Below are 24626 nucleotides of genomic sequence, written 5' to 3'. Positions count from 1 at the left end.
AAGTAGAGCTCTCCTTCGGAAGCTCATTGTCAAAGGTCTCCTACTAGGGTAGGGACCCTGGAAGGAGCTGTTGATTCACCGGATTCTTGTCGGAGGCCCATAGAGGGGCGGCCCATGGAGCCCTTCCACTTGCTAGATCTTCACAGAGTTGCGCAGAGTGGGCCTGAGCAGGAGGTGGGAGGATTGTTTCACTCCCACATGCACTGAGGAGCGCTTGAGGCAGCCACTTACATGGAACCCCTTGGTTAGTACACAATGAGGTCACATGGTCGGTAGCCAACCTCACCTCTCTTGGGGTCCCATGGGAGAGGGTTCAGCCCGTACGTATGGTGACTGGCTACAGTTTACAGCACTTCTTGAGGAGATTCAGAGCCTTAAGCTGCGAGACTTGAGGGGAGTGCATAGCATGTGTCAAGATATTGTAGAGGCTATACCTAAAACTGGCCCGTAGGCTCGCTAAAGGGCGGTAGACTTCACCCGATCTTTACACTGGTAAACTTTACTTTAACTTTATGGTACAAAGGAACTTCACGAATAAACGTGTGACTGGAATTTAACACCTTAAACAAATCACAGCTTGGCAGCTAGAGTGCTCCCAAGCAAACAGTGACATGTAAATTCCTACGAGATGTCAACTAAAACTTTGGAGAGAAACATGTAAATTCCTACGAGGTGTCAACTAAAACTTTGGAGAGAAACATGTAAATTCCTACGAGATGTCCCACTTTTATTGGGCTGAAAATAGTCTACTCTAGCTCAATTTCGACAGCATAACCGTAGTAGGAAGCTTCACAGGCAAAATCCCCATGACATTGGTGACTTTCTCGGCGCGTAAGAGCAATTTCCAAAACCTGGCGAGAAATTGCAGCACATTGAATTATCTGTTTTCGGTCCCGAAAATGCACCAGAACATCTGTACAGCGATCCCCTAGCTTCCCCAAAGTTTGTGGGGCTATCAGGGATCAAAAAGGGTCAAAACCCTAAACTTGCTAAAATACACAGCAGGCTGTAATTTACTGTTTCGAGCTCCGTTTCGCGTGTTGGTCACATCCGTAGCAAGCCCTCGAGCTCCCGCACTTGTAGGGCTACTTGCCCTTTGATTCGGACGAGATTTCTTGCGTGAAATCTCTCCGAATCAACTTGTACCTGCGAGGGATTAGCAATCAGCTAATCCAGTACTTGGACAAGAAGCTCTTGCCTCGGCAATCGCGCATGAACCCACACAACTGTACATACAGATGAGTAGCCCTTGAGCTAGGAATCACGATTCTGTATTCAAAAGGGGAGAGAGCTGCACGAGAGTGGAATCATCGTGCTACATAGAACAGGGAGAAGGCAAGCTTTCCATAAAAGCTGTGATACATGCAACCACTACTCTCACACACACACTTTTTTTTCCAAGATAACAAAGGCAAGTAAAACTGCACATAAGCCACAAGGATGCATTGGACAATCCTGAGACGCACATGAAGTGGCCACGTGAACAATTTCCAATAATTCAACTTGGAATGTAGACGTTGGAGCACCCAATCCATTTTCTTCATAGACGATACATTCCAACCCAGCGGATAACCCAAATGGCGAACCAGAACATGGGGAGGAACGATCTCCCCGAGCCACAATATCTTATGCCAGTCACACTCTTTCAGAGGCAATAGCTTGGATTTGCAAAAGTTAACTTTGAGACCTGCTGCCAATCCAAACAAGTGAAGAGTATGCATAATCTGTTGTACATCATCATAGTTATTACGAGGCATGAACAAAGAGTCATCCGCATAAGCCTAACCAGCAAACTGTCGATCAGAAGGTAAAGTCAAGCCATGTAGCCTACTAGTGGAAGTCAAGGAATCCAAATACATAAACAAGGGATGAGTAGCGATCGCATAAAGCAAAGCACTCAGAGGGTAGCCTTGCCTTACCGACCATCCCAAAGGCCAAGATTTTGTGAGAGAACCATCCAGCAAGCTTGCAGAAGTACTGTATGCATCCAAGAAAAACACGACACGGGATAGACTAGGCCCAAAGCCCAAATGTCCCATGGTATCCGCAATGTAATCCAAAAGAACAGTATCAAATGCCTTTTCAATGTCGACTTGCATGACTAATACATCTTGTCGAGTATATTTTGCATATTCCATACCAATAATGGCATTCGCGAGGTTATCAGTAATTTGACGTCGCGGAATGAAGCCGTATTGAGATTGATGCAAGCCTTCATGCAGAAAGCATTTGAGTCGGTTAGCAAGCATTTTTGCCATTAATTTATATACCACAGGCATAAGTGTAATAGGCCGCCAATGTGAAAATTCTTCACACAATGCATGCTTAGGGATCAGCTTGAGCAAACCTTCTTTCCAAGAGGAGGGTAATTCCTGTTGTTCCCAAGCTGTGTTCATCATGAACATAGAGGCAACTTCAAATAATCCTAGAAAGACAAGAAGAATTCCACAGAGAGACCATCCCAAAGAGAAGCTCTCCATCGACCCAAGTCAAGCAAGCTGGCATACAATTCCGACTCGGTGAAAACAGCTTCCAAGTCTTGAGCCTGCCGCATCGAGAGAATGGAAGTAACATGCGATAGAAAAATGTGACGCGCTTGGCGAGCTTCTCTTGTGGGAGAACAAGGGGCCTCAAAAATCTTGCCATAATGAGAGTGTAGGGCTAGTGCTAGCCCTCGGAAAGTGGAGGTCCACTCCCCTGACGGTGATCTAACTCTCCGTATAGCTAGAGACTGCCTCGAGTGATGCAAATGCTGAAATAATTGTTTAGAAGCACATCCTTTATCTGCAAAAGCCTGTTGACGAGCTTGAGTCTGCCATTTGGCCAATTTCCTCTCATCATTGTGCCTTAATATTGCGCGAGCAGAAAACAACTCAGTCATTTGAGCGTCAATAAGAGAAGAATGATTAGCCAAGTGCATTAAGCGGCTACAAGCATCCTTTGCCTGGTTAACCTGTTCCCTTAATTGTGACAAATAATCCCTGCCAATCCTATATAACTGATTGAACATGCATAACAAAACGAAACCAGGCTATGTCCATGTCAACATACATCTAGGAGAGCAAAGGCAGGATGATATTCACAATCATAGTGCGAAAAGGCTCATGCTTGAGATAAGCATTATTGACATGCAGAAGTCTTTTCTTGGGTAGGCGATCATTGACATCAAAAGAGCCAAAACGAAGTTTCAAGCATACGGGAAAATGATCCGAGAGACACATAGCATAATCAATCCTCATCTCACATACAAAGTCATCATATTGTTGCATGTGAAAAAGATACAAGCGATCCAGCCGAGCGCGATACATGGATTGAGCATTGTGCTGAAAAGTAAAGCCTGGATCAGTCGCATGCAAAAAGGGCCTCAAATCAAGCCCATTACAGGTCGACATATATTGGTCTGATGATTGCCATTCCATATGAAGCATATGAGAATGGCCAGTAGTATTATCCGCAAGGTTTAGTGCATTATTAAAATCCCCGCAGAGAAAGGCATTGGAACGCCAACAATAAGAAGAGATAGCACTCCACAACCGTGCTCTATCTGCAGAAGCTGTGTATGCATATAATCCTCCAAATTCGAAAACTTCTCCATTAACAATACATTGGATGACCATCCATCTCCCAACTAGGTCATTAAAGACCAAAGTCGGGAAGAGTTTATGTCGAACAAGCATAAGCACTCCAGAATGACCAGATGATCTTGCATAAGCTATCCAGTAGTCCGCAAAGTAAGAAGTCTGTCCTGCAAATTGGTGTTGGTTATACTCTTGAAGAACCACAATGTCTGCTTCACATGTATGTACATAGTGCGAGGTAAGCCGCCACTTGTCGTGATTGCATAACCCATGCACATTATAGGAGATGCAATTCAAAGAATAGGGGGGAAACAGGAAAAGAAAGGGGGGAATAAAACTCAAGTACCAGTGCCCATGGACATATCCTCCCCAGCTGAAGGTGCCTGAGAAGGTGGGTCAATATTTGGACCAGGATAATTAAAAGGAAATGCACCTTGCGATGAAGAAGCTTCTCCAGTAACAACCTCCTTATACGAAGGAACAACCTTGTCCCAAACTTCAACCAAAGAAGTGTTGTCATTACAAGGGAGTTTTTTCTGAGCAACATTCTTCAAAGGAGGCACATAATTACAAGAAGATGCCAAAACACGAGCTGTAGCAGCTTTGGCGGGTTTCTTGGGCACTATCCAAGTTTAAGAGGTCGAAACCTGTTCTTTTCCCTTGTCTTTAATATTTGGAGAAGCAGAAAGTGTAGATAATTGTACTCGTTTCCCCTTGCCTTTAATCGCCCCAGCCGTGGAGGAGGAGGTTGAAACTCCTTTAGTTTGAACCTCAGTAGAAGGTTTCGGAGGCGAGGGAGGTTGAGGAGCAGGGACCGCTGAAGGAGGTGGTTGCAAATTTGGTTCCGGACATTCGGACTACATATGACCAAATTTGCCACAACGGAAGCAAGAGTTTGCAAACTTGCCCCATTTAAGCTTAAATGGGCGCTTTCCATTCACTGTATCCCCCAGAATAATTCGAAATACCTGTTGGTGTGGGGATATCCGTGTCCCACAAAATACAAAAACGGTTTGTGTTTGCTTCCAGCTTAGGAGGGCAAATGACTTTGCCTAACTGAGCAGCCAACAAAGGAAGAAAATGACGCCAAGTGCGAGGAAAGTCAACCACCTCAACCCAGACGGGACACTTGTGACGAATGAGACTCTGATAGTCCTTGGTAAGAGCCCAGGGCAGCACATGAGTCATCTACGTATTGAAGAAAAGAGGAGACATTTCAAGCAGAGCATCCCGAGCATCCATGTTAGCCAGCAAGACTTCGTAGAACCCTCGCGCGCCAAAGTAAACCTCTTGGATTGCTTGCCGTTTGAGTAGGAAATCAACCCATTGGCCTACATCCTGAGCCGTAGGCATTCTACCCGGGAAAAAAGAATCACAGCGTTAAGTGCATATTGAGCAACAGGATCCATAAGCTCCTGTATAGGGATGCGCACTTTCATAACAGGAGCGGATCCTTCCCAGGCTTGACGTGCATCCTCGAAGTCCTCATGCAAACATTATTTGATAAAACTCAAAGCATCCATCTCCGAAGTTTCCATGGCTTTCCGACACTTATGTATACACTGATCAATCGAATCCATGTGAAGCTCTTTCACACACACACACACACACACACACACACTCTCTTCTTTTTTTGGGAGCTTTTGATATATGACTACTATAGACACAGGCAGACACACACACCGGCTAGCTGTACAGAAACACACACCCCTCTCTCGCACACAAGATGACGGAAGGACCGTGTGCAGGCGAAATCAAACTTCAACCCCCGACGGGTTGTGAAGGGCCTGCACAGGGTAGATGTTGTGCAGAACAGGGTCGCGCGACAGACGAGGCCGAAGGATTCACCACACCCAAATCCCCCACGAGCGTACACACGCAGCGTCCACACACACGCACTCGACATAGACACACGCACACACCCGCAAGGCGGTTAAGATGCTGTAGGTCTCTCTCACACTCACACACTCGCCGCTGTCTCACACACACACACACACACACACACACACAATATGAGTGCGAAAACCTTGAAAAGCTACTGTAGAGGCTGAGCAGATCACGCGCTGATGCAGGAGGGTCGCAGAGGTAGAGGGTAGCGATTCGCGCCAAGCTGAGGCGATTAGTTTGCGTAGAGTCCCAAAAATCAAATAAAAATCAAGGGAAAGAAACCAATAACTATGTTAGTGGCTGTCACAGCCTCGTGACAATACCAGCAAAGTGGCACACCCCTCTTGAGGTGGCGGTTCCTTGCTGGACGGGGGCTTTCAGCGGATTGGAGGTCCTCATTGCAACCATGTTCCAGTGGCTACTTTCCCATCGAGCTACTACAGTTAGGAATTGGTTGGTGCACAGTGGCCACTATGCGGTTTGTACTCCTGACCATCCCCTTGAGACACAACGTCACTGTCTGTGAACTGTCCCATGGCACAGCAGGTTTGGCTTCAGATTCTTCGGCTGATGCCAACACTTACGGTACTAGCCAGTACAGTTGGGGTGCTGCAACTTGGTCCACCCTCATAGGCCGAGCACTTCGTTTCGAGATGGCTTGTGTCGGCCGGATGATTATGGTACAGGGAGGCCGGCGTACTCGTCAGCCCGCCACAGAGCTTGTATCTCAGGAGTGGAGCAGAGATACGGAGTGTTGTTGGGAGCTCACGACACTCTGGCTCATTTGGAGAGACCGGTGCTTCCGCACCTTCGAGGCTCGACCCATCCTACCGGTAGAGACTATACATGCCATCTGGTTGGAGCTGGTCCATACACTTAGGGGACAGTTTGAGAGACTTCAGAGTAGCTCCGACCGCATGCGGCAGCGCGATGAGGCCTTCTTGTGACTCTAGCAAACAGGGCTTTTCTTCACCCTGGTTCATGGGACGCCTAGATGGCAGTACCACCACCTGTGTGGCTTTTTCCTCCTCCCATTACTTGATTTAGCCTTTATTGTATATATCTGTTTTTCATTTGGAGAGTCTCCCCCCATTTTGCTGTAGCCTTCTCTAGGAGGGGCAGGTTCTAGCCCATTGGGCAGGTTTCTTAACTAATGGATCTTTTTCTTGAAAAAAAAAAACAGATTCATTGTTTACTGCTTAACAGTCAAGAATGAAGGTATCTCAGTAAAAGAGTTGGGATGCATGTTTCGCTGAAAAATAATGCAGGCATGAAATGAGTCACATACTGATTGGGAGATGGAGTGATATTGTGCTCGCTTTGAACAGTGAGTTTGACCTCTTTCCAGTTTCCTAAAAGTAGGAGCACGGTTCTTGTGAAACTAATCTAGACATCTCTTTTGTGCCAGATGGTTTACCCTGCTGCTCTTAAGTAAAATTTAAATCTTCCTTACAAGCTTCAGGACATTATTTTATTTTTTTCTTCTGTAGCAAAGAAATTTTCTGTCCAACCGTTGGAAGTAGTCTAGGGTCAGCATTTTGTAGTCCCTCTTATAGTGTTGTGCCACATTTATACATGAACTAACATCAATAAAGTAATATCTTATTCTTCCTGTTTGCATAAGTAGCAAAGTTAAGTCGCATATTGTCAAGTTTTGAATTTTCTACTACTTTGGCTATGTTGTGTGGAGTCTAATTTCTAGGATTAAGTCTTTTGATGTCTTATCCTTGTTAATATAAAGTTTAGTACTTGTTTCAAGTTTTAGTCAAGTAAGCTTATTTAAATTTATTTGCTTATGCCTTTTCTAAAAGCATTTTTAAGTGAATAATGGTTTGTTTTCATCTAGATTTTTTCTAGTAACAAATAAAGTGATTTAGTTTTTCATATTTTTGTTTTCTTGTGTCCCTTCCTTATGTATTTTTTTGTTATCCTTTCCTATAATTCGTAAGTTCAGACTATTCAGACCTCATGAAGTTATATATATCTTTTTTCAGCCAGAAAATATGCGAAAAGTGCTCCAAACCAATCTCCCTGACTCTCAATTTCAGAACTAACATCATGTAATTTGTGCCTCATTTAATTTGTGAGCTAACATCAATATTTTTGTGCTGCCAGAATATATGCCAAAGGTGCTCCAAAACAATCTCCCCGGCTGTCAATTTCAGAGAGAAGGAAATCAGTTACAGGTCGAGCAAAAGGTCCCTCCAGAAATTCTGTGAGTACTTATAAAACATGCTAATATTTGAAATTTGGTGCGTTACAAAGTGCCAAATAACATAGTACAAGCCTCTTGGTTCAACAAGCAAAAGGCTTTGTACAAGTCTGTTTTCAAGTTTCATAAGAATATGGGAATCTTACATACAAAGGTTTATCTAAAGGACTAAAAAGCCATATCACTCCAAATCCTCTGGATGAGACAAGGGCCTTCTTGCATTCGTTCTTAGGTCTTTATCAAGATTGGAGAGCTCAATTGTAAGAATCAAAGGGGATGGCACCGGGCAATTTTCTCACCTAAGAGTGACACATGAGTACCTTTGAAATAGAGTGCAATCTTGCTATGTTTGACAAGGCTTCCTAGACAATGCAACCATTCATGACGTGAAGTGTGTGAAGCAGCCCTTTTATGTGCTAGCAGTTTTAGCTTACTTTGGGAACGTGGAATCACTCTATGGTTTCACCAAAAGGTTGATTGGATTAGATATTTGGAAAGTTCAGCTCAAGAAGCCTCAAGTAGATAATTTTAGATTTCCTATTAACTTTATTTTGATTGTGTAGCAAAAGTTGTGGCTCGTCTCATCATAGCTATCCAAAAGGTCAAATTCAGTTGCTTTTGGGGAATCGTCTTCTAACGCTTCTTCTCAATCTACTCCACCTACTCAAGCCCCCAATTTGTTTTATCAGCATGATGTAAACCTCAGTCTATATGACACAATTACATGCAGGTCACCATTACACAAGCACAATCAGACCTACATTCTTTTCTTAGTGGTTTGAGTATCTTTGTAGAAGTACCTATTTACGAGCTTAGGTACTTCTAGAGTACCTATATATGCAATTTAAAGTTCCTATCTATCTATCCAAGTACTTTCTAGAATCAATAAATTGCTTCGTTGGTTCTATCCGTGCACGGGGCGGTCACTCATCAAAAGTTCCCTATATTATCTGCGCTCTAGAGATTATTAATAATACTCCTATATATATACGTGTTATATTTACACTATGTGCGTATTTAAAAAAACCCCACCCCCCTCTAATGTATACATAAAAATATATATTTTGGAGAATAAATAATTCTCATTAATTTTTCTCTCCGGTTAACTCATGTGATTTGATACACATTTTGGAAAGTGACCGCCCCGGGTATCCCTAGTTGTTGAAGATGATGAAACAGGAAACAGAAGGAAGACAGCAACTCAGAGTAGGAAGAAGATGGAGAAGGAGAAGACACAGAGCTTGTGTACGAGATCTCTGTAGTCTCTCTCTCTCTGTATTGGAATAATAATTGTGTACAAACTCAGAGCTACAAAGCTTATATGAAACCCTAAGAGATAAGGTGTCCTTTCACACCGGATGTCCAGGGGGAAAAACCCAGTGGGAGAAAAGTGCCCCTGGTGAAGCGCGTATACACACTAACACTACTACATGTCTACAAATCCCCCCTGTAGTGATAGTGTGAATCCGTACAAGGTAGCAGATCATCATGTGTATGAGAGTAAGCCCAAAGCTTTTCGGAAAGCTTCAAACTTTTCTCGTGATAACGCCTTCGTAAATAGATCTGCAATGTTATCCTGTGTAGGACAGTAAGTTAGTGTGATCTCCCCTGCATGTAGCCTTTCCCTGACATAGTGGTAGTGAACCTCTATGTGCTTTGTTCTTGCATGAAATACTGGATTCCTTGCAACTGCAATAGCACTCTGACTGTCAGTGAAAATGGTAGTGGGTGCCTGTTGACACTCACAAAGATCTGCCAATAACCTGCGTATCCATACACAATCAACTGTTGCCGTGAAAGCTGCCCTGTACTCAGCTTCACAAGTTGATGTAGCCACTGTGGGTTGCTTCTTGCTTAGCCAAGATATACATGCATTTCCCAAGAAAAAACAATTGCCACTTGTGGAATGTCGTGTGTCAAAATCACCAGCCCAATCTGAATCGCTGTAACCAAGAAGCTGCATAGAACTGTGCTTTCCATACATATCCCCCCTTGGAAAGAACATGGCAAGATTAGGGGTACCTGAAAGGTAACGAAGTATGCGCTTCACAGCCTGCCAATGATGCATACCTGGGCTGTGCATAAATCTGCTTGCTTGTGAAACCCCAAATTGAATGTCTGGACGAGTGTTGCCTGCCAAATATATCAAGCAACCAACCGCTGCTGCATAAGTATGTACATCAAAAGTTTCTCCAGCATCATGCATGCTCAACTTTGATCCAGTTTCTACGGGTGTAGAGATTGGCTTACAATTTTGCATACCAAACTTGTCCAAAATTTTATGCAAATATTTTGCCTGCAACATGTATATGCCATCTTCTGATTGCACAAACTGAATACCCAAGTAATAATGTAGCAAACCAAGATCAGACATCTCAAAGGTTTTTCTCAAAGCATCTTTAAACGCTTCAATTTCATCTGCACTATTGCCTGTAAGAAGCATATCATCCACATAAAGTGTTAGCATAATGAGAACTCCATCTCTCTTTTTGACATACAAAGTACTTTCTGTTGGACTATTCTGAAATCCCTGGCCAATCAAATAAGTATGTATCTTCTCATACCATGCTCTTGGAGCCTGTTTGAGACCATACAAAGCTTTACGCAATCTACATACCTTTTGCTCTTGACCTTTTACAACAAAACCACTTGGTTGACTTACATAAACTTCTTCCTGCAAATCACCATTCAAAAAAGCAGTTTTGATATCCAACTGATGCACTTTCCAACCATGATGAGCAGCAATTGCAACTAGTGATCTAACTGTGGACGCACGAGAAGTAAGAGCAAAGGTTTCATCATAATCTATGCCTTTCTGTTGCGCATAGCCTTTTGCCACAAGCCTTGCTTTGTACCTGTCAACAGTACCATCTTGTTTCCTTTTTACCTTAAAAACCCACTTTGTACCAATAGGCTTTTTACCTGTAGGCAAGTCCACTAGATCCCATGTATGATTCTTATGAATAGAATCAATTTCTTGCTGCATAGCATCTTTCCACTGAACACACTCTAAAGCTTGTTCAAATGAATCAGGCTCATCTGCATCACAAAGAGTACTAAAGCAAGCCAAATCTACTTGCTCTCTGCCAAAAGTAGTACCAGCACGTGTTTTCCGTGGCAACGGTGCATCCAACTTGCTATCCTGCAAAGTTTTCTGAACCCATTTAGGCAAGGTTCTTTCTTCCCTGAGAACTTCTTGCTCTTCACGCACAATTTCCTCTACATCATGAGGTGTCACATGCTGATCAAAAGATTGATCAAGATTATCAACCTGTTGTGAATCTTGATTTTCCACAAAAGAAGGAAGCAAACCTTCAAATACATCATGTGTCTGCATATGAGGTACATCAAAAGCAACCATAGGTTGAGCAGTAGTTTCTGCAAAAATTACATCACGACTTTCAAAAATCTTGTTTGTAGCAGGATTGTAAAGTCTATAACCTTTACTTCCACTACTGTACCCCACAAATATACATTTGATTGCCTTATCATCAAGCTTCCCACGTAACTGCTGAGGGATGTGAGCATAAGCAAGACAACCAAAAACACGAAGATAACTGACTGAAGGTTTTTTGTCATACCAAGCTTCATATGCAGTAATGGTCTTCAAGGCACGAGTAGGACACCTGTTCAAAACATGTGCTGCACAAGCAACTGCCTCCATCCATAGTTTATGAGGCAAACTCTTAGCCTTGAGCATACATCTAGCCGTCTCCATTAAAGACCTGTTCTTCCTTTCTGCAACACCATTCTGTTGTGGTGTGTATGGCATAGTGCATTGGTGTTTAATGCCTTTCTTTCCCAAAAAATCCTTAAATGCACCTGACATGTATTCACCTCCTCGATCGGTACGAAGAGTCTGTACTTTGCAACCTGTTTCATTTTCAACCATGGCGACATAATGTTGAAAAACTGCAAACACATCTGACTTTGCTTTGAGTGGATACACCCAACAAAACCTGGAAAAGTCATCAATGAAGGTCACAAAATAAAGGTTGTTTCCTATAGATGGCGTCCTCATAGGACCACATACATCACTGTGTACAAGCTGCAACTTTCGTGTCGCTCTAACTGAACCATCCTGCGAAAATGCAAATCTGTGCATCTTTCCAAGAACGCAACCTTCACATACATGTCTTGGTGGCATCTCCAATAAGGACAAATCATGCACCATATTATGACGTTGTAAAGTCATCAAACTGCCATAACTAACATGCCCAAATCTAGCATGCCACAACTCAGCATCCTGCATGGCCTGAGTCTTTGTTTCTGCAATACATACCTGAATCTGCTTTTCATAACGATCTAGCACAAATAGTCCATTTTCCAGCGTACCTGTAGTGATAAGAGAATAACCATTCTCTCGATCTCGTACAACACATCTGTCATCCTCAAAAATGACCCGAAGACCATTTTTTGCAAGAGAGGATACAGACAACAAATTCTTCTTGATCCCTGGAACATATAAGACATCTGGCAAGCATAAATCTGAACCATCTGAAATGGTAATCAAAATCTTACCAACGCCTTTGATTGGATAAGAAGCATTATTTGCACATGTCACCTTCTTTCCTGCTGGAGTTGCATCCAATGAACAAAACAAATCCTTCCTTGAAGTAATATGCCTGGATGCACCACTATCAAAGTACCAAATCATTTGTGTCTTGTCAACACTGTAAGCAGAAAAATTTGAACATACTACAAAAGCATAAGAATCCTGCACAAAGTTTGCAGACTCTTCTTTAGCTGTAGAAGAATCACCAGAAGCTGAAACAACCAAACTTGACTCTTTCTTCTTTTCTTTAGCAATTCGCTTTTTACACTCACTAATGTAGTGACCAGGTTTCTTGCAGTAGTGACATTTACCTTTCTTCTTGGACTTGTCGGAATCACCTTTAGACTTCTCTGAAGATTGTCCTGCACTAGACTTGGAGTGATGAGCACTCTCTTTACCCCTGTTTTTGTTCTGTACAACAAAAGCATGATCCATACCATCCACCTGTAAAGACTTGTTCTTACGTGATTGATCCTCCTGCAATAGCAAAGCCACTAACTCTTCAAAATGAAGAGGGTCAGGATTAGCTCGCAAAGACAGAGTCAAAGAAGTCTGAAAAGTCAAATAAGATGGTGGTAGTGAATTGAGTGTTTTGGAAACCAAGTCCTTCTCTGGAATCACTTCATCAATGCTAAGCAATTGCTCTTTAAGATCCCTGATTTTTGTAAGATGCTCGACAATATCGTCACTTTCGTCCATCTGTATTTTGTCAAGTTGTTTCTTCAAAAACTCTATTCTGGCAGCATTTCTTCCTCCAAACATAGCTTGCAGAGTGTTCCAAGCATCCTCAGAAGTTCTGCAAGATCTGATATGTGGTGTGATTGTCCTCTTTATGGTTAAGGCAATCACAGCCATAGCCTGTGCATCTTTAGTATCCCATCTCTTTTGCTCTGGAGTGACTTGTGAGGGTCCTGCACCAAAAGCTGCACCACGACCAGGCGTGGCAGGTGCAATGCTACCTGGACGAACTTCATCTCCAGATACATAATCCCACAATCCTTTACCAACCAAAACATTTTTGGCCATAAAAGACCAAAGAGAATAGTTGGTACCATCCAATTTGTCTTCGGATGTAAACGCACCAAAAATCTCTTTCTCCGTAGATTGAGCCATATTGTAGATGCACACAAGAGAGCAAAAGAACCTCCAAGAGATTCACAAATCTCCTCTCCAATCCAAGCAAAACTCTACACAAAATCTCAGCACAAAGCTAAGACAAGCTGCTTCCCAAAAGAACTGTTTACCTGAAGAAAATCTGTCAGAAAGCACACCCTCTTGATCTAAACGCCTCGGAAAAGTAACTTCTGCTACGCTGCTCAGAACGAAATTCTGAGGGCTCGAACGGCTTCGAAAGGGGGGTAAAACCCAAGGTCGCCTGGTCAGAATACGCCCGGAACGTCGAGGATGCTCCCACGAACAAATTTTCCGAAAACTGCCTGAAAACTGCGATTGCGCGCGCGGACGCGAAAACGCAAGTAGAGGCTCTGGAAATCACCTTGCTCTGATACCAATTGTTGAAGATGATGAAACAGGAAACAGAAGGAAGACAGCAACTCAGAGTAGGAAGAAGATGGAGAAGGAGAAGACACAGAGCTTGTGTACGAGATCTCTGTAGTCTCTCTCTCTCTGTATTGGAATAATAATTGTGTACAAACTCAGAGCTACAAAGCTTATATGAAACCCTAAGAGATAAGGTGTCCTTTCACACCGGATGTCCAGGGGGAAAAACCCAGTGGGAGAAAAGTGCCCCTGGTGAAGCGCGTATACACACTAACACTACTACATGTCTACACTAGTGACTACCCGAGTATGTCTCAATTGTGTGTTCCGTTTTAGTAATTTACCATTTGTGTTAACTAATCTACTTTGAACTACTTGATCCTCTTTCCCCTTACTTGTTCCCTAATCTACTCATATGCAATTGATTCCTTTATGCACAAATATCAGATTCACAATAAATGCAGTTTGAAATCTTCACATGGTATGTGCCTGTCAAATCATATACATAGGTCTCATCCATCTTTTGATTAACTTGTGAGGAAGAATCCATGCAATCTTTTTGCTGAGAGAACTAAGCAATTATCTTCTTCAAGCAATGGATTTTAAAGCCTCCAATCTCTCACTGGAAAACGGTGATTGGCTCACAACTTCTAACTATGGAAGATCTGGATGGAGTCACACTCAGTGATACATGATCTTTGGGATATTGTTCAAGGCAGTGAACAATGTCCAGCTCAGCCCAATGAACAAGCTGCGTATTGATAAGAGAGAAAAATTAACTCTCCATGTTCATCAAGATGGATTTCTCCAATGAGCTCTTGAAGGAGACCAAGGATGCGGCCAATGCAAAGGCAGCATGGGAATTCTATAAAAACCGTTTATGAGTCCAAGAATACCTTTCGGATTCTCTAATTGAGAATTGAAATTAATTAAAGTCTCAAGTTCGATCATGAATGAGTTCATGATTACCTTTTATGTAGATCCTTTGAAGTACTCCGTGTAAATTTATTACACAATGGATGACATAGATTATACTTAGCTTGTTCTTATGGATTTCATTAAACCTCAATCAATTTCAGGGCAAGATGGGATAGCTTACAGGTAGGATAGAGTGAGTAGTGCATACACTTTTTTTCTATAGTTTGATTGTTTTTAGAAAGCTTTTTTGTATTTTTATGCTCAATCACCTTATCTTATACCTTTGGTACATTTGAACAGGTTCGATACTCTTTAAGTTTGGGAAGACCTTTGATTCAAACAGACCCCTTCAATGAAAGACCTGAGGTGCTTATTATGAATTTTTTAATACAGAACATACACATATTGATTTCTACTCAGATCTATAATGCTAAAGTTTAATTTGAATTGAGCTTCTGAATAGTAGCTCCAGAAAAGACAGAGTTTTCTGCTGTTAGTGTTCTCTTTTTTGTGAACATAACATATCTCTGTAGCAATGCTAGAAAGGCTCAACCCCAAAACAAATATCTCTCGGAATGTTAGCTAGGAGTCAGTAGTCGTACAGATTGTCTGATTTCAATGTATGAAATGAAATGTTATATTAACGTCTTCAAAAGGCCAAAGTGACCTATGAGACCAGAGCATTACAATGTGGTGGATCTGATACAAAGTCAGAGTAACAAAATGACAAAAAGACAAAAAAAAAAAAACTATGGAATCCTAAACTGGTAGGTGTGAACTAAGCAGCTAGCTGGGATAGCTAAATCACAAGAGATCCAGCATCGGTCACTGGCGGATCTCATCAATCTCCTCCATGGTCAGCAGTCGTGCATGTCGGGCCAACGTGATCCGAATCCTATGATGTAGCCTCCGTCGATGATGTGTAGTCCTCCGCAGTTGTGGGCGTCTGGATCTCCCCAGCTCAGTCGCTCGGTCGATCGGTGTGCCTATGGTGTGAGGCGACAAGCTCTGTTGTGGTAGTAGCCCCTCCAAGTGCATAGTGTCTGCTCTACGGAGGTCTGTGATGTGTCTCTAAGACTGGCTAGCCTCTCCCCTCATCAGGCTCTCTCTGTGTCTGGGCAGCTCGAGCAGAAACAAACCAAGGCATCTCTGATCCTCGTACCTCGTGACTTTGGAGAGTGGTCCAAAGCCCTCTTTAAACAAGCAGTGGAAGCGGCCTCGTATCTCGTAGTAGACGGGGCAGTGGCATGTGTATTGCAACTCTGTCTCAAGCTCCATGTCACACAGGGGGCATGTCCTAGCCTCTGCTGGTACCCCATTGTAGCTCCCAGTCTCAATCCGCAGCTGGTGTGAAGATGTGCGTATCTGGCCAATAGCACACCATATCCCATGAGACAAGTGGGTGTCCATGTATTTGGGCCTCGTCACAAAACTGTCCTCCGTAAGCTGGAGAAGATGCTCTTTGTAGAAAGCCATCTTCATGCCAAGCTCTTGTGCTAGCTATATCCATGCTCTACTGGTGTCTAGCTGAGTTAGGTCCTGGCGGATGAGCCTGGTGATCTCGGACTGTGTAAGAGTCAGAGAGGGTGCACCCAGTGAGTACTGGAAGGGGGGCAATCTGTCTATGTTGAACCCATGCGCCTGAAACCATGATGTCATCTCCCCATACCAACATGTTGTATCTCCCTGCATGGCTAACTATCAAGAGGACTCAAGTGCAAGGCGGGTGTATCTGTCTTTGGGAAGTTCCCACATGTTGTGTAAGGAGACAGATCTGATGAGCGCCTCAACCACTAGTGGGGGGGCAGCTAGCTCTACTCGGATAATGGCAGGTGGTATTGAAGCCTTGGCTCTAATGAGCCGCGAGACCATAGAGACCAGAGGCTTCTCCATGTTCCCCCATCCATCAGTGCGACATGTCCTCCCGCGATGATCCAATGAAGGCCCCCATATCTCAACTCCATAGAGCAATGCAGAAGCCACCAAAGTGTCAAAAGAGCCAGATCAAGGTGGAAAGGTACAAGTGTACAGCATGTTTAGGTACGTACGGAACGTACTACCGTACTGAACCACCTCTCAGGTACGTAAAAGGTACGTACCATTTGTTAAAAACCCATGTTTAGTGAAAAACCCATAGTCTCTGTGCTAGTGTCTGTGAAGTTCTTTGCAGAAACTTGCTCTTTGGAATCTGGAAATCGTTACGTGCAATAAGTTTTTAGTTGTAACCCTTGGCAATTAGGCTTCCAGACCACCCAAATGCCCAAAACGGCTCGCGTTCCCATTTTCCACCTTATCCCTGCAATTTCACCCAAATTTGCCAATTACCACCGAACTGAACCATACGGTACGTATTGAACCGTACCATATTGTTGTACTGTACGGAAAGGTTCCGTACGTACATACGGATGCAACCTTGAGCCAGAGCTTCGTCCGAGGCTCCTGAAATTGATCTTGTGAACACATCCTCTCCAATCTACCCAATGCCGAATGGGGCTTTGGTCAATATGGTCTCTGCTGCTCTCCTCAATGAAAATTCTGGTCCACTAAAAACCACTCCAAGGTAAGTGTAAGCATCTGTATACTCCACTATCTCCTGGCCATATGTGAATGCAGGCGCTACCAAATAGAGTAGGAGAGAGCAGGCAGCCCTGCTGCACCCCAATAGTGGAGTGAATTGTTGTAGATAGACCCTCTGATATGTACAATGCCATGATCCCCCAAATGAGCTCTATGGGTACCCCCATCTCCTGTAATATGCGCATCAATCTAGCTCTGGGTACTGTGTCAAATGCTTTGCGGAAGTCCACAAAGCTACAATAGATCGGTCTCCCATGGGATCTGCCCTCCTCAATGATGGCCCTGAGTGTCAAGATATGGTCAAGAGTAGAAAAACCTCTCCTAAACCCTGCCTGCCCAGCTGCACGCATTCCCTCCCTCTCTGCTCATCTACTCAGTTGTTGCTTAAGAATGGATGCGTACAACCGTGCCAATGTGTGTCCAATCATGATAGTGCGATAATTCCCAGGCTCCATAGGGCATAGCTACCCGGAACGCGGAACGGGAACGGCGACGGGATCCCCGCGGAACGGGGGAACGGCTAGGGGTCCGGAACAGGAATGGCGCGGAACGGGAGGTATAAAAAACACCCAAATAGTGCATTTTTTAGCTCCTTGTGTTTAAATACAAGGAGTATTAGAGTGCTTTGACTTTAATACTCACAAAAAACTCGTTTTGAAGACCATTCAACCTTGCTATGACTAGATGATGAGAGAGAGAGAGAGAGAGACTCGAGAGAGTGAGAGGGAGAGGGAGAGATTTGAGAGAGTGGGAGGGAGAGGAAGAGAGCTTGAAGGCCTAAAGCCTTGAGCCTTGAGAAAGAGAGTCTTGAGAGGGAGAGATCTTGAGAGTGTGAGAGGGAGAGAGCTTGAGCCTTGAGGATTAGCTTGTGGAGAGAAAGGGGGAGGGGGTGCATTTTATGAGTCCTTGAGGCCTTGCACACTTCAAAAAGAAGCCCAAACATTTACTTCAATTTTTTCAATTTTTGCCAAATTTGTTTGTAGCCATTGGCCGTTCCAGGGGAATTCCGGAACGTTCCGGAACGGCCGTTCCGGTTTGCACTGGCCACCCGAAACGTCAGACGTTCCGGGACGTTTCGGAACGTTCGAGAAGGGAACTGCCCCCCGGAACGGGGGCTAGGGGGCGTTCCCCGGTAACTATGCCATAGGGTCTCCTGACTTGAAGATAGGTACAATCGTAGATAGGCTCCAAGTATCAAGCAAGCCCTCACACATGGCACGGTTAAACATAACTGCTAGAAGCTCTGCTAGTAGATCTCAGGCATGCATGAAATGCTCAGCCACTAAGCCATCATGATCATATGCTCTCCCAGTCCTCATCCTGTCAGTGGACTTCTTCACCATCTCAGTGGTGAAAAAAGCACATGTGTGTGGGCATGGATCGGGGGGGTCGGAAAGGGGCAACTATCCAAAAACTGTGTACAAAGATGATGAGTAGTGACCCTAGGTCTCTGTAGAGGTAATGGCCGGGGGGGGGGGGGACTTCTCATGAAAGAGCCGCCATGCCGCACGTGTGTCCTGACTCAAGAATAGCTGGTATAGATCCTGCTCTAGTCGAGCCAAAAATGCCCTCTTCTTTCAGCCACACTAGGCATCGGAAGTCAATATGTGACTGTCTGTGAGTGATGTCTCCCAAAAGCACCTCCCTCTGAAGTCTAGCTCTAGTCTGGCGGCATTCCTCATCATACCAGCTATTCTAAGGCATGCTCCCGGAACGGCGTCTTTGCTCAGGCTGGGTGTGTGGGTAGTACCAAGTCTAGGTACAAATAAAGAAAACTACAAACTAAGAACTGAGATAGGAGTGCTATCGACTCCTATGGGTGGTTGGTAGGCTGAGCAATGGTATCATGCCACAAAGGTACAAAGTGGGGATAAGTGTCACCATGATATAATATAGCAGTAGCATGAAGCCTATCCTGATCGACACTCTGGGTGGCGTGCTAGAATCCTGTGGATCCTTTGCCGCAATCTCCGCCGGTGCTGCGTGACTCCCCTCCTCAGTCGCGGTCGTCTCGATCTCCCCAACTCTATAGCTCGGTCAATGAGAGTACCGCTGGTGTGTGTATGGGTGGGAACCGATCTCTGTGATGGTGGTGTCCCCTCTGCCTCTGTGGTACTCAGACTGAAGAAATCTGAGATGCGTCTCTGGGGCTGTCTCTGTCTTTGCCCTCTCAATAGAGAGTCTCTATGTCTCTGTATCTCAAATAGAAATAATCCGAGACATCTCTGATCCTGATATCTCATGACTCTATCTAACGAGTCAAAACCATCTCTAAATAAACAATGAAAGCGTCCCCGTATCTCATAGTAGACTGTGCAGTGACATATATAGTGAAACTCTGTCTCTGGCTCTGCATGGCATAATTGACATATCCTACTGTCTGCTGGTATGCCTCTGAATCTACCTGTCTCAATCCCAAGCTGGTGTGAAAGAGAGAGAGAGAGAGAGAGAGAGAGAGAGAGAGAGAGAGAGAGAGAAGGAGAAGCTTTGATGTGCATGTTATATGTGAATGGTTGTAGCCAATTCTGGAATCAGCGTCTGTACTATCTGTATTCTCACTACGTGCATGCTTGGGCAGGAAATTGATGCAGATGTCTGGAACAGGCTATTGTCTGCACGCAGCAGGAAAATATTGAAAGAGGATGAAATAAAAACTATGACCGAGGTCATGACAAGAATGAATGATTTTATGAATCGCCTCATTTCTCAAGATGATTTGAATCGCAAGAAGATTGAGAGAGCTTTAAGAACCTTGGCTGGTACTTGAATTCGAGTTTTGTGTTTCTTTCATCAGAAGAAAATAAGTACAAACTTGCTTACAGATTTTATTCTTCTTGGTGCAGAGTTTCGGGAGAAAAGAGAGAAAAAGAGAAGAAACTTGGCTTTCTTTCTGCACATAAAGCAAGGGCTGGTAGAAATTGAGCTCAATCCTCTCGCAGGAGATTATGTTGATGCTGTACTGCTTCCGAGGACATTGATTGAAGAGTTTAATGAAGTCATATTACGAGAAGCTAAATTGAAGGTCTGGCGTAGCAACATCCTTGGATCTGTTTCTTCTACCAATGATGAAAAAGCATCACAGCTGGATATTGCAATGTGATTCTTGGCATGGCCTGAACTCTCACATGCATGACACACAATATCCTGCGTGCTTGTTCTTTGAGTGATTTTCCAGCCTCTTTTCACAGAGGTTGCACAATGCAGGCAATGTTATTTTGGAATTTGGAATTTTCATATGAGGCCTGAAACTTTAGCACCTAATTGTTCTTTTTGTAAACCATGGACTATACATTTGGCACATATCCCTGTTGTAAGAGGCTCAGAGCCCCTGTTTCCTGTGCAGATTCACCTAATCATGCTGAAGCAGCTTGATTCACCAATGCTTTCTAGCAAGTTGAGGTAGCATACATCAGAAGGTTGTAGGGCATAGTCACATGGGGACGGGACGGGTCTCGGGGACATGACGGGTCCCGGGGATGGGAAACGTGGCAAAACAAGGGACGGGGGACGGGTCAAGGGACGCGTGTTAAAAAACACTTGTTCTATACTAGACAACACTAGGAGCACAAGATTGTAAAAAATATAACATGCAGTAAGAACGCGGTGAGCACGCGCCGCACATGTTGACGTGATGATCAATCATCATACTCAAAGGGGAAAAAGTAATGATGTACAAGTGAAGAGTGGGTTAGAAGAGTCTCGTGGGAGACATTGCATATAGCTCAAGACTCTGAAAAGCCTAAAAAAAGGGTGTGGGGTCCCCTGTCCGCGTCCCGCTTGCAAGTGTCACCGGGGACTCGCGTCCCGGGGCACGTCCCCCCGTCCCGTCCCGCGTCCCCTGTTGCGTCCCTACCAAAAAGGGCCACGTCCCCGGGTCCCCTGTTTCTATGTTGTAGGGACTCATTGTCAGCAGTCAATGGAGGTTTTATAGGTTTGGAAAATATATTTCTCCTGGAAACTTCATGGTGAGAACTCTGTTTTGCTCATCATTACTGAGAAAAATGATCACAAATGCTTCCCTACTCAACAGAACATTGAATTGGGGAGATATATGATTCAACAGCCCACTCAAACCTTTTACTGGGAACATTGTGAAAAAGTTACTGTTTCTCTCATTGATGGTAGGCTTTCTCAATAAGTAACACCACCAGATTTAAGCACATGAGTGAGAAAATGCAAGATCCTTTCAACTGCATTCGCTCTTTAAAATCTTTGGTATTATCTAGTTCATGGTTTTTGTCCGGGGGTTTTCTGGGGTACAGGGGCCTAATCATCACCCTTTTATGTATTAATAGGCTTTGTAAATTTACATGGTGACCATCATAAACACGTCTCTTCTTTTGTTTTTGTTCTTTCAGTTCAATACAGTCTTTTAACATAGAACAGGATGACAACCTTTTTTGAATTTTCAGGTCAAGATCCTGGTTGGAATGAAAGACTTTAAGAAAGGAATCTATGAGATACAATGGGACATTGAGAGACTACAAATGCTGGAAAAAATTCTGATTGAAAAGATTCGCTACATACAATTGCTTCGAAACACAAAAGGTAAAACTCCAAAACTTTGACGAACCCGTCTCTCTCATCTTTGCTTGATGTTGTGCATATTGTGTTGTAGCATGTAAAAAGACTGGTGAGAAGTAACACCTGACAGATTCATTTTCTGTATACATCATCATAACAATGTCTCTTATTCTAGCATATTCCTGTCTGTCCAAAAAGTCAATTTAACACAGGGAGAATTGACCTTGGATACCTTGGAAGCATGTGACTGCACCCAAGCATATAAGTGGGGTTGCTGTTTAAAACATCAAACTTATATGATTGCGCATAGGTGGATGCTCTTGCTTGGGCCAGCAGTCAACAAAGAGGCCTCATGGTGGCATGTTCCTAATACCGCAAAACGTTTGTCTGCTTCTCCTGTGTTTCAGCATCTCGTAGATTCCTTACATACATCTACAATTTGGAAACCTCCATATGATTGTACCATGCCAATTCTAAAATGTTATAACATCTCTGGCTCTAGCTGGCATAAGCGGCATATCCTGCTGTCTGCTGGTATCCCTCTGAATCTACCAGTCTCAATCTCCAGCTGATGTGAAGATGTGCGTATCTGACCAATGGCACACTGCAAACCATGAGACATATGTGTATCCATGTAGCTGGGTCAAATCACAAACCCATCTCCTGTGAGGTGGGGAAGATGCTCTCTATAGAAAGCCATCTTCGTGACCAACTCCTGTGGCGGCTCTATCCATGTCCTGGTTTCCAGCTGGATCAGGTCTTGACGAATGAGTCTAGTAATCTCCACCTGTGTAAGAGACATCGAGGGTGTCTGAAGAGAGTACTGGAAAGGGGGCAGCCTGTCCATGGTGAAGCCATGCATCTGAAACCATGATGTCATTTGTGCATACCAGCATGAAGTGTCCCCCTGAAGAGCCAACTATTTGGAAGACTCAAGGGCCAGTCTAGCATATCGTCTCTAGTAGTATCCCACAAGCTGTGCACAAAGGAGATTGATCTGGTAAGCGCCTCAACCTCCATAAGAGGGGTAGCTAGCTCTGCTCGAATGATAGCGTGGGGTACGGAGGCCTTGGCTCTGATCAGTCGGGAGATCATAGATACCAAGGGCCTCTCCATACGTCACTAACCATCCTGGCCTACAGAAGGTCTCCATATGTGCACCCCATACAACATAGCTGAGGCTACTAAAGTATCAAAGAGCCATAACTTTGTCCGAGGTTCCTGGAATTGAACTTGCGAACACATCCTCTCCAAGCCTCCCAAGGCCGCATAAGCTCTAGTCAGTCTAATCTCTGCTGCTCTCCCCAAAGAAAACCTCGTCCCAGCGAAGACAACCCCAAGGGAACTCTATGCATCTGTGTACTTACAATCTCCTGACTATGTGTGAAAGTCGGTGTTGATCTCCTGATCCACTGTGGTGTGGTGTTAAACACCATAACCTTGGTTTACCAAGGTTTACAGACAATCCACTATCCTCTGCAAAACTGTATAATGCATCCAACTGTCACTGCATACCCTCTGGTGAGTCAGAGATCAACATACATACCAAATAAAGTAGGAGACAATGGGCAACAGTGTTTCACCCCAACGGTGGAGTGAACTAAATCAGATATCCCCTCCAGGGTGCGTACATGTCCCATCATTGATCTGTATAGAGCCATAATCCCCCAAATCAACACTATGGGCACCCCCATTTCTTGCAGTTTGCGCATCAATCGAGCTCTTGGTACCATGTCAAATGCTTTGCGGAAATCCACAAAGCTACAATAAATCCTTCTCCTATGTGACTTGCCCTCCTCAATGATGGCTTTGAGTGTCAGAATATGATCAAGAGTGGAGAAACCCTCCTAAAGCTGGCTTGGCCCTTTGCCCATACACCCTCACCCTTTGCCCAATTACTCAACTGCTACTCAAGAATGGATGCATACAACCGTGCAAGTGTGCCCAACCATAATAGACAAAGAGAGAGAGAGAGAGAGAGAGAGAGAGAGAGAGAGAGAGAGAGAGAGCTTGACACATCATTGGGACCAGAAGATGGGCTGGTCCCCCCCATAAAGAGATTATCTTTATTACTAAGGGAGAATCTTTACAAACACAGGAACGGGGCAAAACTCCCATCCTTCATTTTTTCTTGTCCTTTTTCTGCTTCTGACTGAGAGAGTGAGGGAACTACTCTCTAACTGCTAAGAGGATTCTTCCCCTCTTGTAGGATTTTTGGAAGCTCTCATAGAAGAGAGTCGATCTTCCGTTAATCGGTCACCTTCATACTTAGTCATTCCTGCAATAAGCACAAGGGAAAAACATGCAAAACGCACACATATGCTTGTTGTAGTTTTCTGCAAATAACCTGAAATTATTACCTGTGCACGTTCCAATGTCAAAATGGAGGCCTTTTTCGCGATGGAATTGCACCAAACTTTGCGTGTACGTAGGTCACACAGATTCTATGAATGCTTTCCTGAAATTCACCCTAATAGAGGTGATTAGGGGCTAAAAACAGAGAATTTACAGCCACTACACTCGAGAAAGAGAGCGTAGGTTGCAACTTTTTGCGACAAAACTTCTAAAGAACGTGGCTATGGATATGAGAGCCCTTGTGCTAGACTAGATATGTCCAAGGGGTTGCTCTCAAGCTTCAATGGAGAGCTACATCGCGTAGAGCATGCTCACATTTTGGGGGGTAGGTGCACTGCCAAACTCTCAAGTGAGAGAGGGACTACTCTCAAGTGAGAGGGGGATTGCTCTCATATAGCCTGCACGAAGAGAGGGTGCTAGGAGCCACACACGCGCACACACACACACACACACACACACACACAGAGAGTCTTGCATGGGTAAGTGTGCCACTTGCACACTTACTTTATAACTTGAAAAC

The 24626-nt window shown here is 44.1% G+C and overlaps 1 protein-coding gene across 5 annotated transcripts in view; it reads left to right on the top strand.

Moving 5' to 3' along the window:
* The window catches only part of LOC147435387 (uncharacterized), a 216382-nt gene that overhangs the window by 164453 nt on the left and 27303 nt on the right, over nt 1-24626 (top strand). For 4 of the 5 annotated variants that reach the window (XM_086488465.1, XM_086488461.1, XM_086488463.1 and 1 more), the window contains 5 exons: nt 7581-7680; nt 14951-15016; nt 19806-19986; nt 20071-20249; nt 21640-21775. In XM_086488465.1, coding sequence (XP_086344591.1) covers nt 7581-7680; nt 14951-15016; nt 19806-19986; nt 20071-20249; nt 21640-21775 — 662 coding nt within the window. The remainder of the gene's footprint in view (nt 1-7580; nt 7681-14950; nt 15017-19805; nt 19987-20070; nt 20250-21639; nt 21776-24626) is intronic. The other variant, XM_086488462.1, reaches the window with a different exon arrangement.

Source organism: Adiantum capillus-veneris, chromosome 18, assembly GCF_014529385.1.
Source record: "Adiantum capillus-veneris isolate H3 chromosome 18, ASM1452938v2, whole genome shotgun sequence".
Lineage (NCBI taxonomy): Eukaryota > Viridiplantae > Streptophyta > Polypodiopsida > Polypodiales > Pteridaceae > Adiantum > Adiantum capillus-veneris.
Note: the sequence above shows the minus strand (reverse complement) of the source record. Positions and strands in the feature narration are given on the sequence as shown.